The sequence below is a fragment of the Otolemur garnettii genome, unplaced genomic scaffold (assembly GCF_000181295.1).
Source record: "Otolemur garnettii isolate 467f Iridium unplaced genomic scaffold, OtoGar3 scaffold00074, whole genome shotgun sequence".
NCBI classification, from domain to species: Eukaryota; Metazoa; Chordata; class Mammalia; order Primates; family Galagidae; genus Otolemur; species Otolemur garnettii.
The window spans coordinates 1,298,836-1,314,458 of NW_003852469.1; the positions used below are offsets into that span (position 1 = coordinate 1,298,836).

Here is a 15,623-nt window from a genome sequence, read left to right on the forward strand (position 1 = left end):
AAACCTCTGTTTTCTGGCTATGCAAGAATCAGTACCTTCCGCTCAATTACTGTTAACAGACACTGCCCTTGGGAAGAGGGCTCCCCAACTTCACAAGCCATTAGAGCACCACAGGCTTGGTGGTCTTCACTGGGCCACCCCACTGTTCCATCAGACAGGCTGCTCCAGGTGGGGGAAGGCCATGGGACTCGGTGCTTCACTTCTGTCACATTATAACCAGGGGGTCAGAGTGATGCCATGTGGGAAACCATCGTGGTGAACAACCAGGCATTTCGTGAGTTCCCTGTGGTGGGTAGCAAAGGCACTGTGGGCCGAGAAGTCACGTCCATATAGAGAATGAGGAGGAACTACTGTCTGCCCCAAGAGGGAAGGGGTCAACCGAAGTCAGTTTCCCTCACGTGGGTTGCGTGCTATGTGGTTCCCCATCTAGGGAAGACGGCCTTGGCAGGGCTTTGCAGAGATGCCAGTGTTCTCTTTGGAAATGCATTTTCAAATGCCTAATTTAACACAGTGTCCTCAGGACCCTCAGAAGAACTAGATTTAGAGGCTACGTAAGCAGGTCACACTTAATAAATCCATTCTGACATTTCTATCTAAGACTTTGGAGTCCTTTTTTACATTCTACAAAGGAATTCCATTCAAAGTAGGCCATTCTTTTCTGAAACTTCCGCCAAACAAGGAGAACCACTTCTAGCTGCTCCAGCTAAACCGAATCCAGAATTTCTCATAAGTGCACCTAGATCAGTGGTTCTCAACCTTCCTAATACTGCGACCCTTTAATACAGCGACCCACAGGTTGAGAACCAATGACCTAAGTTGATAAATGTAGCCCACATTTTACTTAATCCTTCACCTAACTCCCTTAGAATCCATTCTCAGGTGTCTGCAAACACCCATTAGTATGCAGAATGTTCAGGGTATACTGTCTTCTCTCAGGTCGGAAGTGAACCGATCCCCCATCCGGTCCATTGAGATGACTACTGACTGCAGTGAGGTAGAAGCGAATTCTGATAGGAAGGGAAGTTCAGTGGGATTTAACCTTACGTTGAATTAGGTGGATTCACCTTAATCCACCCAAATGTCCCACTTCCATTCTCTTGATCATCTTCTTTCCTGATTAACAGCCTTTCGTGTAAGCATCTAAAGAGGCTATAAATTCAATTGTTATAATTCTGCCACCTGCAGAAACAGCCATGGGTCTTGTTTTCAATACAGTTGAAGGAGATTCTTCTAGGGGCAGTTGTAGAAACTTCTCTGGCTTTTGGATGACGCCTTTGAGTTGAAAATTGAAAGCCCTGAGTTTTTTGTTTTTTGTTTTTGTGGTCATTCTGGGTGTTTTTGTTTATTTTTCTGTAAACTTCCCATTGCGTTTAGTAATTATAGCCCAGGAAATCCTATTGCAACAACCACTCGGTCTCTTTCTAATAGGCAAATGATTCCAAGAATGACAGGTAATAACTCAAGTAACTATTTTGACATCGGATGCCACGGGCTACCAGAATCCCATTTTCTGCTAGTGATGAGGTCATTATAACCTTCAAATCAAATCAGGCCTCACAACGTATCTTAGATTTCCATCTTTGCAGTTGTATTTCCTGGAAGCATTTTCAGTACCAAATATTGTATTGGTCAGAATGCTGTCAGGGAATGGAAAACGCTCTGTGCATGTCAAGCAGAGAGTGGATTAATACACAACAATGGTGCTGCGGAGAGGGGTGAAGGGCTTGAGTGCAAAGGTCAGCAGAGCAAAACAGTCACCGCACTCACCTGCTCTTTTCCTTGGGAGAGCTTTGGAGTCAGTTTCAGATGGACCCATGGGGTCCAAACCAGGGCTCCTGGCACACAACTTCAGGAATCACAGGAACCCACTACTCACAAGCTCATTATCGTCCCCAGTACCAGAGTGAGATTTTCAGAGGTAGACCCAACGTGAGTGGCAGAACGCCGTGACTCCCATCTGCTGAGAGCTGTGGGCCTGAGCACACCTGATGGGATAAAATCATGACTTCTCCCTTCCCTCTGTCCCCCGAAACTTGTCTGAGAATCTCAATCGGAAGCCGCCTGGGATTCTGAGAAGCACGGCTTTCAAGATTTCAGCTTCTGCAATACCTGGGAGTGTTTAGAAGGCAGGGACAGTGCTTAATCTCAACATGTAATACCTGGCATACAGACCTATCAACGAAGACACCTTCACATGGTGTTGTAGGATCGAGTGAGATAAGACAAAGTCCTGGCACAGTGTACTGTGGAGGGAGTAAGGGGAGCCTGCTGTCTGTAGCAGCCCTAAAATCAGAATGAGTCACAACTGTCAACTCCGTTCCCTGTGAGGAAATGTAAGATGGCACCAGCCTTTATTTTCCATCTGCCCTCCTCTCCCCACTTTGGGAGAACGCTCTGTCCTCCTCTGGGTCTGGGTGGGCTGGTTCTTAGGTACTGCGTCCACTGAGACCCCAAATAGCCCTTGGCTTTCCCTCAGCAAGAACCAACAAGGCACCATGGCAGGAGGCGGGAGGGTCAGGATATTCCAACCTGTCCCTTTCCCATTCAGCCTTTGTGCTGCTGGTGGCCGGGCCCTTCTTGACTCAGGGCTCATTGGTGGCCCTCCTTCCACTCCCGCAGTCCTCACTGGCTCCAGCAGCAATATTTTCTGTCCTTGTCCCCGTGGCTTACTGCTGTCGCTCGTCTCTGGACTCATTATTCTCCTTGGTTGAGTCCCTTTACAATGCCCACGACTTTTTATTAAAGTGCCTGCATTTGAATGTTCACAGAGGAGTCCTGTTTCCTTCTGGAATGCTTTGGGGCCATCATCCTCATCACCCAATGCCTGTTGGTTTCAGAGCCATCCACCTCCTCACTTGTGCCCGAGAGGGCTGGACGGGCATTTAGAAAACCAGGCCAGGGCTTGGGAGAAAGTAAGGCAGAAGGAGCGGAGGGGGAATCCTGAACATGAAGATGCCAGGACTTGGAGAGGCCAATGGCCATGAGCACACAGGCAGTTCCCTTGTGGGGTGGGGGTCCAGGCCCCACCTTGCACACCTGACCACATGGAATCGCTAAGTCTGGAGCTGGATCCCTGCTGCATCACAGGCCACGATCCAACTGGCCTAGCGCTGGGAATAATTAGGGCACAGCTGAAATCTGAGAGGGAAGAGGGGCAGCTGAAGTCCACAGGGAGCCATGTCTATTTCCTGATCCGTCTCCTGCCCCAAATAGCTCTGCTGTCCTCCCTGATTTGTTTACACGTGCCTCTCCCCGGCAGTAGATGCCACCGGGCTGTAAACTAGGACACAGAGACCGGTGACACAGACAGGCCCTCAGGCCACATCCTTTTTGGCCCTCACTCCCCAGGTGCCCCAGCCTGGAGTTCAGAGTGCAGACCCCAGATAATCCCTGCTGGCCGGGACATTCTGCAGAGTCCCTGCTCTGAGAGCCGCAGCACATGGGGGACTCTGTCTGCCCGAGGTGGCCAGGACCTGTGGGCAGAGGGGGTAGTGCCAGGCAGCGCTGCGGCCCTCCTCACCTCTCCCTGCCTGGTCAGTCCCTGTCATTCTCTTCACTGACCCCACCTGAGTCCTCACTGGGGACACCGGGGAGCCACACTCACCTGCTCTTTTCCCTGGGAGAGCTTTGGGGCCAGTTTCAGACAGAACCACAGGATCTGAAACAGGGCTCCTGGCACACAACTGAGGCAGCGCCGGTGGGGGTGGGTGGAGCATCTTTTAATGGAGCGAAAAGCTGATCTGAGCCCTATTCTACTTCCCCGTCAACTGAGGCCCAGTCAGGTAAGTGCCCGCCCAGATTCCCCCCATGGAGAATCGGCTGGTAGCAGAGGAGTAATTGGAGGGTCAAAGTTAAGTGATTCCTCTGAGGTCCCATGGGTGTCAGGAACTCTCTTCTGTAGGAGCCCAAGTTGGTGCTCTCTGCTGTGTACCCTGACCTGTTCGTGTCATCAGCCTCAGATCCCTTCTCCTTAAGTCTACTCCCGAGACACCTTCAGCTACCTTGTCCTATCATGAATTGTGATGTGGACACTCCAGGCCTCTCACTTCCACTCCTCCCACATTCCAGGGGGCTCAGAAGGCCACCTGGCTCTTTGTTTGGAGTGTGGCAGCTCCACCCAGGGCCCTATTGTGACCTCAGTGGTCAGGCCAGCTATGAGCTAGCAGGCGTGGACTGCGTAGCTCCACTCTGAGTCCCTGAGCCTCACGGGAAGCCTCTGGTGACGTGCAGAGCGGGAATGATGAGAAGGTGTAGGGACCGGGGAGCAGTGCTCCTGCTACAGGTGGCCCTGCTGCTGCCCTGGGCATATGGCTTCCAGAAACGTAGGTCTCTGTGGGTCCTTGTCCACATATCTCACAGGGCCCTCCCTGCCTAGGGACAGGAGAATCACCTGGAGAGCTTGTTCCAAAAATCAGTTTCCAGGTGGGCAGATTCAGGCAGCTGCATTCCTAAGAAGCCCCTCAGGCTAAATGAGGGGACCTTAGCGGAAGGGTCTGAGAGGCATGAGCGTGAGAATCATCTGTATAAAGGGGATATTTGAAGCCACAGCTAGGACAAGTTCCAGTAGCTGGAGGGAAGTGGCCTGGGGATTGACCCTTAGGTTTCGGAAGAGGATGAGAATTCAGCAAAAGAGTCCGAGAAGAACTGGAAAGGACCTTAAAGATGATTTTATCAAGTCCCCTCATTTTATGGGTTAGAAAACCAAAGATCTCGGAGGCTCCAAATCCCCAATGTCAAGGCTGACATAATGCACACACACATTCCTTCCGCTCCCAGGGACTCCCCTAAATTTCACATGCACAGAGCTCAGATTGTCCACATCAGCTCCAGTTTTGTGTAATTCCCAACCAAGTGGAATGTGGCAATAGGGCAGAATTGTCATAGAAGATTCTTCCTGATCACCGGCAGCTTGCACACTGAGATGGCTCTGGAAAAGCCTTACCCCTCATCTTGAAGGAAATCCTGCAGGTGTCTGAAGGCCTGTCCCCATTTTCTTCCCTTGTGTGATGTCCCTTTGTAAGACTCAGCTTCCCAGCCTGTCAGTGGCTCACCTCTGAATCATGCTAAGACCCCAACCAAGGCCCTGTTTTTCAGAGGACAGTGAGGCGCAATTTCAAATAAGTGACTTTGAAATTCGCCTTGGCTTCTGTGGGTGCAACAGCAAGACCTGGCCCCAGAGCTTGTGTTGTGAGTCTTTCCCCTCTAAGGCTCCCACAGGGACAGCCCTTCCGAGAAGCCAAGGCCAGGTGTCCTCAAACTACAGCCCACGGGCTACATGCAGCCTGCCTAGGACATTTATCTGGCCCGCTGGGTGTTTTTGCCACCGCTGCCTGTCCTGCTTAGCAGCCGACTCATCCCAGGGCCTGGTCTGAGGGACAGTAAACTGGCCCCCTGTTTAAAAAGTTTGAGGACCCCTGACCTAAGCTTTGATGAAGGCAACTGCACCTCCTCCCCATAGTCACACCTTCTCCATGCGGTGCCCTTGGCAGGCGTTCTGGGATCACATTGATTGGCTGCCTTGCCCACCTGGTTTTAACCTGGCCAAGCCCCTGCTGTCTGTGTGCGTCCGAGGTGAGGAGAACTTGAGTCTCAGCTTCTTCTAAACCAACCACCTTGACTGTCGGGCGCTGGCTCCTTTCTCTATCTCCCTCCTTTCTTTCTTTAGCATCATGTGGCCAAAGAGTAAGTGTGAAACCCAGAAATCGAGACAGTTCTGGAATCCTGGGTGGGGAAGCTGCCGACATTAGAGAATTTCCATGGCAGGTGAGAATTCTGCACAATCGCAGGCACCTCTGCGGAGGATCTGTGCTCAGTAAGTGGTGGGTTCTAACTGCAGCCCACTGCTTCTACAGAATAACTGAGTAAGTACTGCACACAGAATTTTTTAAACCAATGTGGCAGAATAGTTGCCCCTAGGTGCTAATTATTTTCCTGGGGTTTGTTAGCCATAGGAGGTGAAATGTCAGGTGGCTAAATACAGGTCTATGTGGCTGAAATCTTTGTAGGGGGCGAGGGGCAGCTGTCCTTCTACGATGTTCTACATGAGCTTGAGTGTGTCCCAAATCAGAGCAAATGTCCCCTGAACGTCTTTGCATCTGGCTAAGCACATGTGGTTCTGGTCTAAGCCTCTGGAAAGTGCTTCCCTGCTCTCCCTTAGAGAGACAGCTGGCTGACTGTGACCATAGGCTCAGAGAGTTTTGGAAGGAATTAGGACCTGAGGACAGGGCTCTGGGCCTCACTGCATATCAGAGGCTCCCAATCTGTGCCCACAAATCAGTATTTTAAAGAAGCTTTCCAGGGGCTTGATCGGTGCAGCTTTCTTGCAGGTCAAGGTCAAGTTCTTCAGTTAATTTGTGGATGAAGTGTGTGAGCTAGTTTGCCCAAGTAAGAAACCATCCAGCCAAGAACTAGTCAGCAGTGGGGCAGGACTAGATGCAGAGCCAGCTCCTGGCCCAGGGGGGCCTCTTCTCAGCTCTGTGCCTCCCCACCCTGGCAGGTGCCTCCAGCCCTCACTCCTTAGGTCACAGCCTCAGGGTAGTAGAATTATTTTCTCTTAAGAATCACCTCTTCTCCTTCCACCACTGACCTTGTTTCTTCTTCTTTCATTTTAAAAGTTATAACCTGGTGATCACACACAGCGTAAGCAACGTCAGTATCACGAACTCCACAGCAGTGAGAGTGGACAAGCTAATCACTCACCCTTATTTTGACAGCTGGCTCTTGGACAATGACATAGCTTTGCTCTTGCTCCAATCCCCATTACCCCTGGGTGTCAAGAATTCACCCATCTGCGTTTCAGAGGTCACTGACCTCTGTAAATGGACCAACTGCTGGGTGACCGGATGGGGCTTTACCAGCGTTACCAGTGAGTTGGCACAGGCCAGGCAGCCTGGGGCGGGCGGGCCCCTGGAGGATGCTGGGATCTGGGAGCAAACTCTGAAGGCCCTGCTGGCCTTGGCAAGTCAGCCCTGTGTATCCAGGACTCCTTGTTCTCGGGGAGGCCTCATCGTGGCCTTATCTGCAGCTCACGTGGGCGCCATCCTTCCTGGGCTCCTCATGTGCCCATATTGTGGAGCGCAACCCTTAAAATGGCCTCAGGGATAACCCAAGTGGAAGTTTCCAGAACCCAGGACTGACTTGGAATTTTGGGGGACATATTGGTGGGCAAAAGGACAGCGTGTGACCTGGGCTTCAGGAAGTTCCCACCGGTCAATATTGGCCAGAGCAACCCCCGGCTCAATCAGTGGCGTGAGCTTTGCTCTCCTGTGACAAAGTCCTCTGCGGTTAAAATATTTGAAAACCATAGATCCAGACCCAGGCGATGAGATAACCGGAATATCTTTACTGAATTTTCCCTGTGTCCTTAGCCTATAACGCACTCCCCTGCCTCTTCTCAGCCAGACCACTAAGGTGGCCCTTCTGTCTTTGTCCTTGCCCAGTTATCAGCAGAAAGAACACATTGTAGTCAGCGCTGCTCTCCCCAGTAGGCACCCAGATGGCTATGCTCTTACTCCAGTGCGATCCCAAAGCTCAGAGCTTGCTGGAAATCACCCTCAGAAGTGTTTTGTGAACTTCGAGGAAAGGCCGCCTTCCTGGGTTACCGTCCCCACGTCTCAGTTCCCACACACAGTCGTCAGCCTCTTCCACGTTTCAGGGACTGGGGACTCAGTGATGCAAAGAAGGAAACACCCCTGTCTGTGGGAAGGGAACATTCTGGGCATCGGGTTCTCCTCCTCCAGAGGCCGTGAACACCTGGAGGGCCCTGATACGATTTGAGCCCATCTTTAGCTGCATGGGCCCCATAACGTAACTTGCCATCTTGGGTTTGCCTAATAGTCTTACGGATATGAACAAAACACCTGTCCAGAATCCGAGCTGGAGCCTGTTGGCTTCTGCAGGGTGGGAAGTTGGTGCTCTCTGGCTGGGACTGAGCCAGGGTCCTCCCTTGTCTCAGTTTGGATTGCTCTCTGGGCTACAGGGAAGTTCCCTGGTCACTGAGGTAAAAAGACATGACATGGCGGGTACTGGGCCTCAACCCAGAGGGACCCCTCAGGGCTTTCTCTCCATCTGCTTCTCCTCAGATGCAAGTTTGTCTCCAACCCTTCAGAAAGTCAGCATCAAGCTGATGCAGCAGCATAAGTGCTCCAACACCATGCCCCTGATCACCAGGAACATGCTGTGTGCTGGGCACAAGCGAGGCGGGAAGGACGCCTGCCAGGTAACGGGGCGGCCAACACGCCAGGACCCTCAGCCCCTCCTCCTCTCTGGGTGTGATGCCATGTGAGGATGCGGTGGCAGTCGCAACAAATGGCCACAACCAAAATGACTTTCTCAAAGTTCCAGAGGCTGAAAGTCTGATAAGGTCTCTGTGTGGCCACACTTCCTCTGAAGGCTCTGGGGCCCCTTCCTGGCCTCTCCTAGCTACTGGTGGTCACCAGCAATGGGTGGTGTTCCTTGGCTGATAGAAGCCTCTGCCTCAGTCTCCCCTATGTGGGGGCCACCTCTGTTTTCTTATAGGGACACCAGTCCGTGGATTAGGGTTCACTGCAATCCAGCATAACTTCATCTTAATTTATGTTATTACATATACAAAGACCCTATTTCCAAATCGGGTCACTGGGAGGCTCTGGGTAGACATGAATTTGGGGAGGGTGCTACTGAACCCAGTGCAGGTGCCCTGTAAGATCTCACGAGAACAGATGCTCCCCAGCCAGAGGGGGCCAGTGAGGAGCAGTGGTTGGGGGTGCAGGCTCTGATGACTCAGTTTCCCTCCTCGTTGCTCAGCTTCTTGTCTACTTACTGACTGGGGCAGATGTCCCGCACACCTGGCCTTTTCAGATCTCATCTTTAAAACGGGAATACTCAGAGTTCCTACCTTTTGGGGCTGTTGTGAGATTGAGTTAACGCACACAACGCCCTGAGTAAGGGAACAGGAGATGTTAAATACATGGTTTTCCTCCTCACTGTCTCTCGTAACTGTCCGATCCCCAATAGCGTACACGCTGCCTCCACAAATACACCACAGTATAGGAATTAGCTTGACGAGACAGGCCTATTTCAGGTGGGGAAACTGAGGGTCAGAGAGACTGAAAGGCTTGCTGGGGACACACCAGTAGGAGAAATCACAGACCCAGAATTCTAACAAAGGCTGCTGACCTCCGGGATTAGCACTGCCTTTTGGGCTCCAGCAGAAACTTAGTTCAGCCACGTCCAGATGCACCTGCTCCAACAACCACAAAGACAGAGGAGCTTCTATTGGGTAAACGCTGCCATGGGCCAGGGCCGGGACTGCCTCAGTCCGTGCGTGCAGCTGCTGCAGGAGAGGGAGGATTGTTCTCGCTCGCATCACAACTGGGTCTTAAACCACCTAAGAAACTGCTCAAATTCACTCAGCTAAGTATTCACACTGGGGTTTGAGTCAAGGTCTGTTTGGCTCCAGAAATATAAGGTCCTAACTGTACTGTTGTTCTACGTGGCATCTTTCACAATGACAATATGACCATCTGGTTAAAAAACAAAAACAAATAATCCCATATCCTATATCCTGTTTTTTTTGTTTTGTTTTGTTTCGTTTAGAGACAAGGTCTGGCTGGAGTGTGGTGGTAGCATCACAGCTCACTGCAATCTCAAACTCCTGGGCTCAAGCAATCCTCCTGTCTCAGTTTCCCAAGGAGCTGAGATTACAGGCACATGCCACGATGCCCAGCTGATTAAAAAAATTGTTCAGGGATGGGGTCTCACTATATTGTCCAGATTGGTCTCGAACTCCTGGGCTCAAGCAGTCCTCCTGCCTCAGCCTCCCAGCTAGCTAACAGCTAGGACCACAGGCATGTGCTACCACATCCGGCACCCAGCTACTTTTCTTCTTTTTTGTAGAGTCAGAGTTTCACTATGTCGTCCAGGTTGGTCTCAAACTCCTGGCCTCAAGTGATCCCCTCCCTCATGATAGGCACGAGCCACCGTGCATGCCCCTGTATTTGAATTTTTCACACATCATTGGGTGGTGCTTTTTTCCAGCTGTTTTTGTGTCGCTTAACATTTTCAAGAAGAAAGCTTTGTACTTCAGATCCTATTTCTGTAAAATAACAATGATGTATGCTGTTCACGCAGAAGCATGCAGAGAGCTACACGTGGAGATGGCAGTGGGCGCTGCCTGGCCTGGGTGAAATTAGAAGTGTTCTTGATTTTATTTATTCCTTTGAATACACAGTAAAGGAAGAACAAGTAGAAGGGATGGTTGTATAAACAAGAGGCCATTCCCCTCTTAATTCGTTCTCAGTTTACTTGCCAAAGATAAACCACCGTTATATGGATGCGTCTTCCCTGAATATTTTTCACACACAATCACGTACGTGTGTGTTTAAATGTAGACGTACATGGATGCGTCTTCCCTGAATATTTTTCACACACAATCACGTACGTGTGTGTTTAAATGTAGACGTACTTATCTATGTGGTTATGAGTATTCTTTATGTTCTGTTTCCATATTGGAGTTTTCCAATTTTTTTTTTTGATTATACTCCTCAATAGATTTTTTTTTTTTATAAAGGTCCAAAAGGTTTGGGGGCACGAAAGTTACCATGTTCCCCGATCTTCACATCAATTACGTCTGTTCCACTGGCTAGCGCTAACTTGGCAACCTTTGTCACGATGTTGGAAAATCTGCAAGTTGTTTAAAATTTAACATCTTCATTTGCAATATAACACTCTGACACGACATTTGTAACTTTTGCACGCGAGTCAACGTGGAGACCTACTGAATTCGCTCAGTGATCTATTACGACGGATTATAGATTTGGGGGTTTTTTGTTTTTGTTTTTTACTTTTGGCTCCTGTGAACAACACAGGCAGAGAAAAATGGGCTGGCTGAGAACGCATGTGGGGTGACACGGCAGGGGGAAATTAGGAGGAGTTCTGAAAAACCACGAAGGGCTTAGAGGCCAAAGGGGTTGACTGGTACATCAAAACTGATGCCCGGGATCAGATGGGGGATGATGGAGATGTCCTTTGGGACCAAACTGTCATTCAGCACAGTGAGTTTGACCAGGGCGTTTGCTTCTTTTCCTGACAGTCCTAGAGCCCCCAGAACTAACGTCTGCTCGTCAAAAGACCCACGAGAGCTTGTTGCCTTGTGCCAATTGCCCACGCCTCAGCAGGCTACAGGAGTAACTTGCCACTGGCCCTGCCACTCCCAAACAACTTTTCTCTCCTAGGGTGACAGTGGGGGGCCTCTGGTTTGCCAAAAAAAGAAGAAGACAGACATATGGTACCAGGTGGGCATTATCAGCTGGGGACTGGGCTGTGGCCAGAAGAACTTGCCTGGAGTGTACACGAAGGTGGCAAATTATCTCCTTTGGATTAGCAAGGAGACGAGGCTGGCCGGGAAGCCTTACGTATACGAGAAAGACTCTGGGGCCAGTGTGTTTCTCTCACCCTGGGCCGTCTCATTACTGTATTTTGTGATATTTCTATTTTCTTTATGATTAAATACTATATTGTTATAAGAGCCAGTGTTCTTTTCCATTTGTGCAGGCAGGTCCAGGTTGCCAAGAGTGACCCTTAGGTGGTTGACTGTGCCTGAGCCAATCACAGCCCTACGGGAGTCCTTAAAAGATGCCTGGGAGCCACCCACAGCCTATGGGTGACTGAGAACTTGGAAGTAGGTGGCCCATTTCAGCCTGAGTCCCCTCAAAGAGCTTGGAGGGAGCACATCTCCACAAGGAGGAGCATGCCTGGGACCTCAGAAGCAGAAAGCTCACTCTTTCTTCCCTTGCAAACCAACAGGCAAGCTCCCACAGAGGCTGCCATCCTCCAAAGAGATGGGCAGCTCATGAAGCAGGAAACCACTTTAACTCCCCTCTCCACCTTGATTTATAGCTCATCTCTGAGACCCACAAAGTTGGGTTCCAGAAAGATCCATGACCTTATCCTTGCTGTGCATCCGTGATCCTGAGCCTCAGTAAAGTTTGCTTTGGGCACTCAGAGATGAGCAGCAATGCTAAGATTCAGGATTGAGAAACCATGAACACAGCAAAGTCCTAGAGGTGAGGAGGGAAAGAAACCCACAGCCAATGGGTTGTGGTCAAGACACCTTTGCTTGAGAGCATCAGAAACTCAACCTGTAGCAAGAAAGGTCATGGGGACGGGCAGAATCATAGACCCTGGACGCCGCTTCAGGGAACGTCTGTTTGTGAAGGTTGGTGGAAGCTAGCAGTACATTTCTGACCATCTGGGTGAGTGGATGGATTGTTCACCCCATTCATGAACTTAACCATGACCATGATCTTTCCAATCGGGTAAGTCATGATGAGTGGTATTCTTTTCTGAAAGAAAAAGAATATTTTTCCTGGCATATTTTTTATTTGCTTATTTGTTTATTTGTTAAGTGTCACACGCTGGACAACTCACGTGTTTGTTTTTTGAAACCTTCAAAATGGGAGGCTGAGGCAAGAGAATCGCTTAAGCCCAAGAGTTGGAGGTTGCTGTGAGCTGTGACACCACAGCACTCTACCAAGGGCGACATAGTGAGACTCTGTCTCAAAGAAAAAAAAAATGCTGGACAACTCAACATATTTTTGAAGAGAAAGGGAAAAAACTATGGAGTATTTTTTAAAAGATCTGAGTGTTTTTATGAGTTTGGCTTCAGTGGAATTCTTTGAGCTGTGCATAAAATAAGTGAATAAAAATCAAAAGGAAAAAACATGAATTTTTGTGCATCTGCATTTTGAGAAGAAAGAAAAGAGAGAAGGAAAAGACAGCTCCTCTAGCCTGGTCTTCAGTGGCTTTCTCAGAACAAGACAGCCTGTCTCCCACCCGAAATCTAGAAAGCATTTGGGTGAGAAAGTGCTTGGGTGGGTGAGCAGAGGAAGAATCAATATGCACCTTTCAAAGAGAAGGCAAAATTGCCTCTGGTTCTAGACAAGAAGAAATAGATGCACCTCTTCCTATTTTAGCTACGCAGAGCTGAAAATCCTAAACATTAAAAATAAGAAAAATATAAAAAGGTAGAAAGAAGAAGGCAGAGCACCTCGGTATTTCAAGACCTGGATCATATCGGAGTGCTGAGGTGACGTCCATGGTTTCCTTTTGCCTCCTATATCCCAGATTAAGTGCTGGAGAAATTAGCAACCTGGGACCACCAAGGGGAGCAGACCAATAAACAGAAACAAAGAAAGCCCCAAGAAAACTCTATTCTCTCTAGACAAGGAAGGGGCAGTCTAAAAAGATAGAAAACAATTAGGCAGCAGCCGCCCCGCTCTAGCCAGACCCCACTCGCACTCACACAGGCACACAGACTGGCCCTTTCCAACTCATCCACAGAAGTCAAGTGCAGAGCTCAGACTTCCACCCTCACCCCTGTATCACAAAGTCCATGCCTACCAGCTGGCAAAGTGTGATCAGGGAGGCCTAGTCAAGACCTGGGCCTTGGGTGGCGCCTGTGGCTCAAAGGAGTAGGGTGCTAGCCCCATATGCCGGAGGTGGTGGGTTCAAATCCAGCCCTGGCCAAAAACTGCAAAAAAAAAAAAAAAAAGACCTGGGCCTTCAATCACTACCAAGTGATAATGTGTCCTCTGCACACATGGTGGCAATGAAGGCCACATGGGGGACAGTAATAGGCTGCTCCCACTCCCAACCATGGCTGTGTCAGGAAATGTTTCCTGGAGAGCCAGTAGATTCAGCCCTGCCCAGTAATAGCCAGGCACACCCCTCCACCGCCGTGCCCACAGAAGCCCATTGACTCCTATTCTCTCCGAGCACAGACACAGTGGTGCCCGACCCAGCATCACCAGTGCCACGTCAGAGGAAGCTGCTAAAAAGTAAGACTCCCAGGGTGATGCCTGTGGCTCAAAGGAGTAGGGCGCCGGCCCCATATACCAGAGGTGGCGGGTTCAAACGCAACCCTGGCCAAAAACTACAAAAAAAAAAAAAATCCTGAAAGGGATAAGAGAGGAATAACGCATAATCTCCAGGGGAAAGAGGATTTGTACGCTGTGGATTTCTCATGAAGTGGCACGTTTTCAAATGATGAAATAAAAGAGCCATCAACACAGAATTCCATATGCATCAGCTAAAATATCCATGAGAAATAAAAGGAAAATCAAGATATGTGCAAACAAAGAAAAACTAAAAATGTCTGTTGTCAGCAGACCTACCCAAAGAGAACAGCTAAAGGAAAACAGTAAGGAATCCTAAAAAAAAAAAAAGAATCTTGCCTGTAGTACAGTGGTTACAGCGCCAGCCACATACACTGCGGCTGGCGGGTTCAAACCCAGCCCGGGCCAGCTAAACAACAATGACAACTGCAACAGAAAAATAGCCAGGCGTTGTGGCGGGCGCCTGTAGTCTTGGCTACTCGGGCGGCTGAGGCAAGAGAATCCCTTAAGCCCAAGGGCTGGAGGTTGCTATGAGCTGTGATGCCACAGCACCCTACCAAGGGCAACAAAGTGGGACTCTGTCTCCAAAAAAACCCCAACAACAACCAGATGATTTTAAAAGGTACACAAAGAATATTTACGTAACATAAAAGAATCAATAAAGGAGTTCTCAGAAAAGAATGCGTGAAGACAATGAACAACAAAATGGAAAATGTAATCTGACCGTATCAATCATTACCCTGAGTGAAGTGTCTAAGTTTACTTTCTGGTTTTGGTTGTTGCACATGGATATTGATTTTCCCAAAACCATTTCTTTAAAAGACTATCTTTTGCCCTACTGAATTATGTTAGCATATTTGTCCAAAATCAATTGATTGTAAATGTCACAAATCTCGATCCTGTTCCATGGACCCGAATCCTATCCTTGTGCCAAGACGACACTCCCTTGATTACTGAGCCTTTGAAACTGGGTACCTGTCCAGCCGTTGTTTTTTCATTCTTGCAATATACTTGTTATATTTTGGAATGGAGGTTATGTTGGCTTCATCATATTGAAGAAATATTTCCCGTTTTTCTATTTCTTGAAAGGATTTGCACAAGATGGTTCTTTCTTCCTTGGGTGTTGAGGAGGACTCACCAAGGAAACCCTCTGACTATAGGGGTTGTTTGGGGGGAATGTTCTAATTTACACTAAGAATCAATTTATGTAATACCCGTAGGACAATCCAGGCTCTCCATTTTGTCCTCTGTCAGGTTTGGTAAGTTACATTTGTGACATATTTGTCTATTTTTCCAGATCGTCAAATTTCTTGTAATAAACTTGACCATAAAATCCTCTTATACTTTGGCATCTGTCGGCTTTATAGGTCTGTTATTCTTTCCATTCCTATTATTGGTAATTTTCTATTCTCTCTTTTGATCACGATTGATCTTAAGTACAGCAAATTATTTTATATATTTTTTTCAAAGAACAAACTTTGATTCTGTTGATTTATTTTACCAATTTTAGGATTTAATTGATTCCTACTTTTATTATTTTTTTTTACTTTCTTTATATTAAATTTTGCTCTAGCTTGTTGAGATAGAAATTGATTCAAATATGTGCATTCAAGGGTATAAATTTCCCTCTGCTTTGCCTCTATGTTTTGATGTGTGTTAACAAATGTATTCAATTGATACAATCTCTAGTTTCTAGCTTTTTTTTTTTTTTCCCTATCTTTGACCTTTGAATTACATAGAACAGCGTAG

General features: G+C 48.5%; 1 protein-coding gene across 1 annotated transcript; it reads left to right on the plus strand.

Annotated features, from left to right (window-relative positions):
- Positions 1–4,240: 4,240 nt before the first annotated feature.
- On the plus strand, positions 4,241–13,821 carry LOC111726660 (serine protease 52-like). Its single transcript, XM_023515543.1, has 6 exons — positions 4,241–4,322; positions 5,666–5,861; positions 6,615–6,865; positions 8,082–8,218; positions 11,214–11,452; positions 13,761–13,821. The coding sequence occupies exons 1-6, from the start codon at positions 4,241–4,243 to the stop codon at positions 13,819–13,821; spliced, it is 966 nt and encodes a 321-aa protein (XP_023371311.1).
- Positions 13,822–15,623: the final 1,802 nt, after the last annotated feature.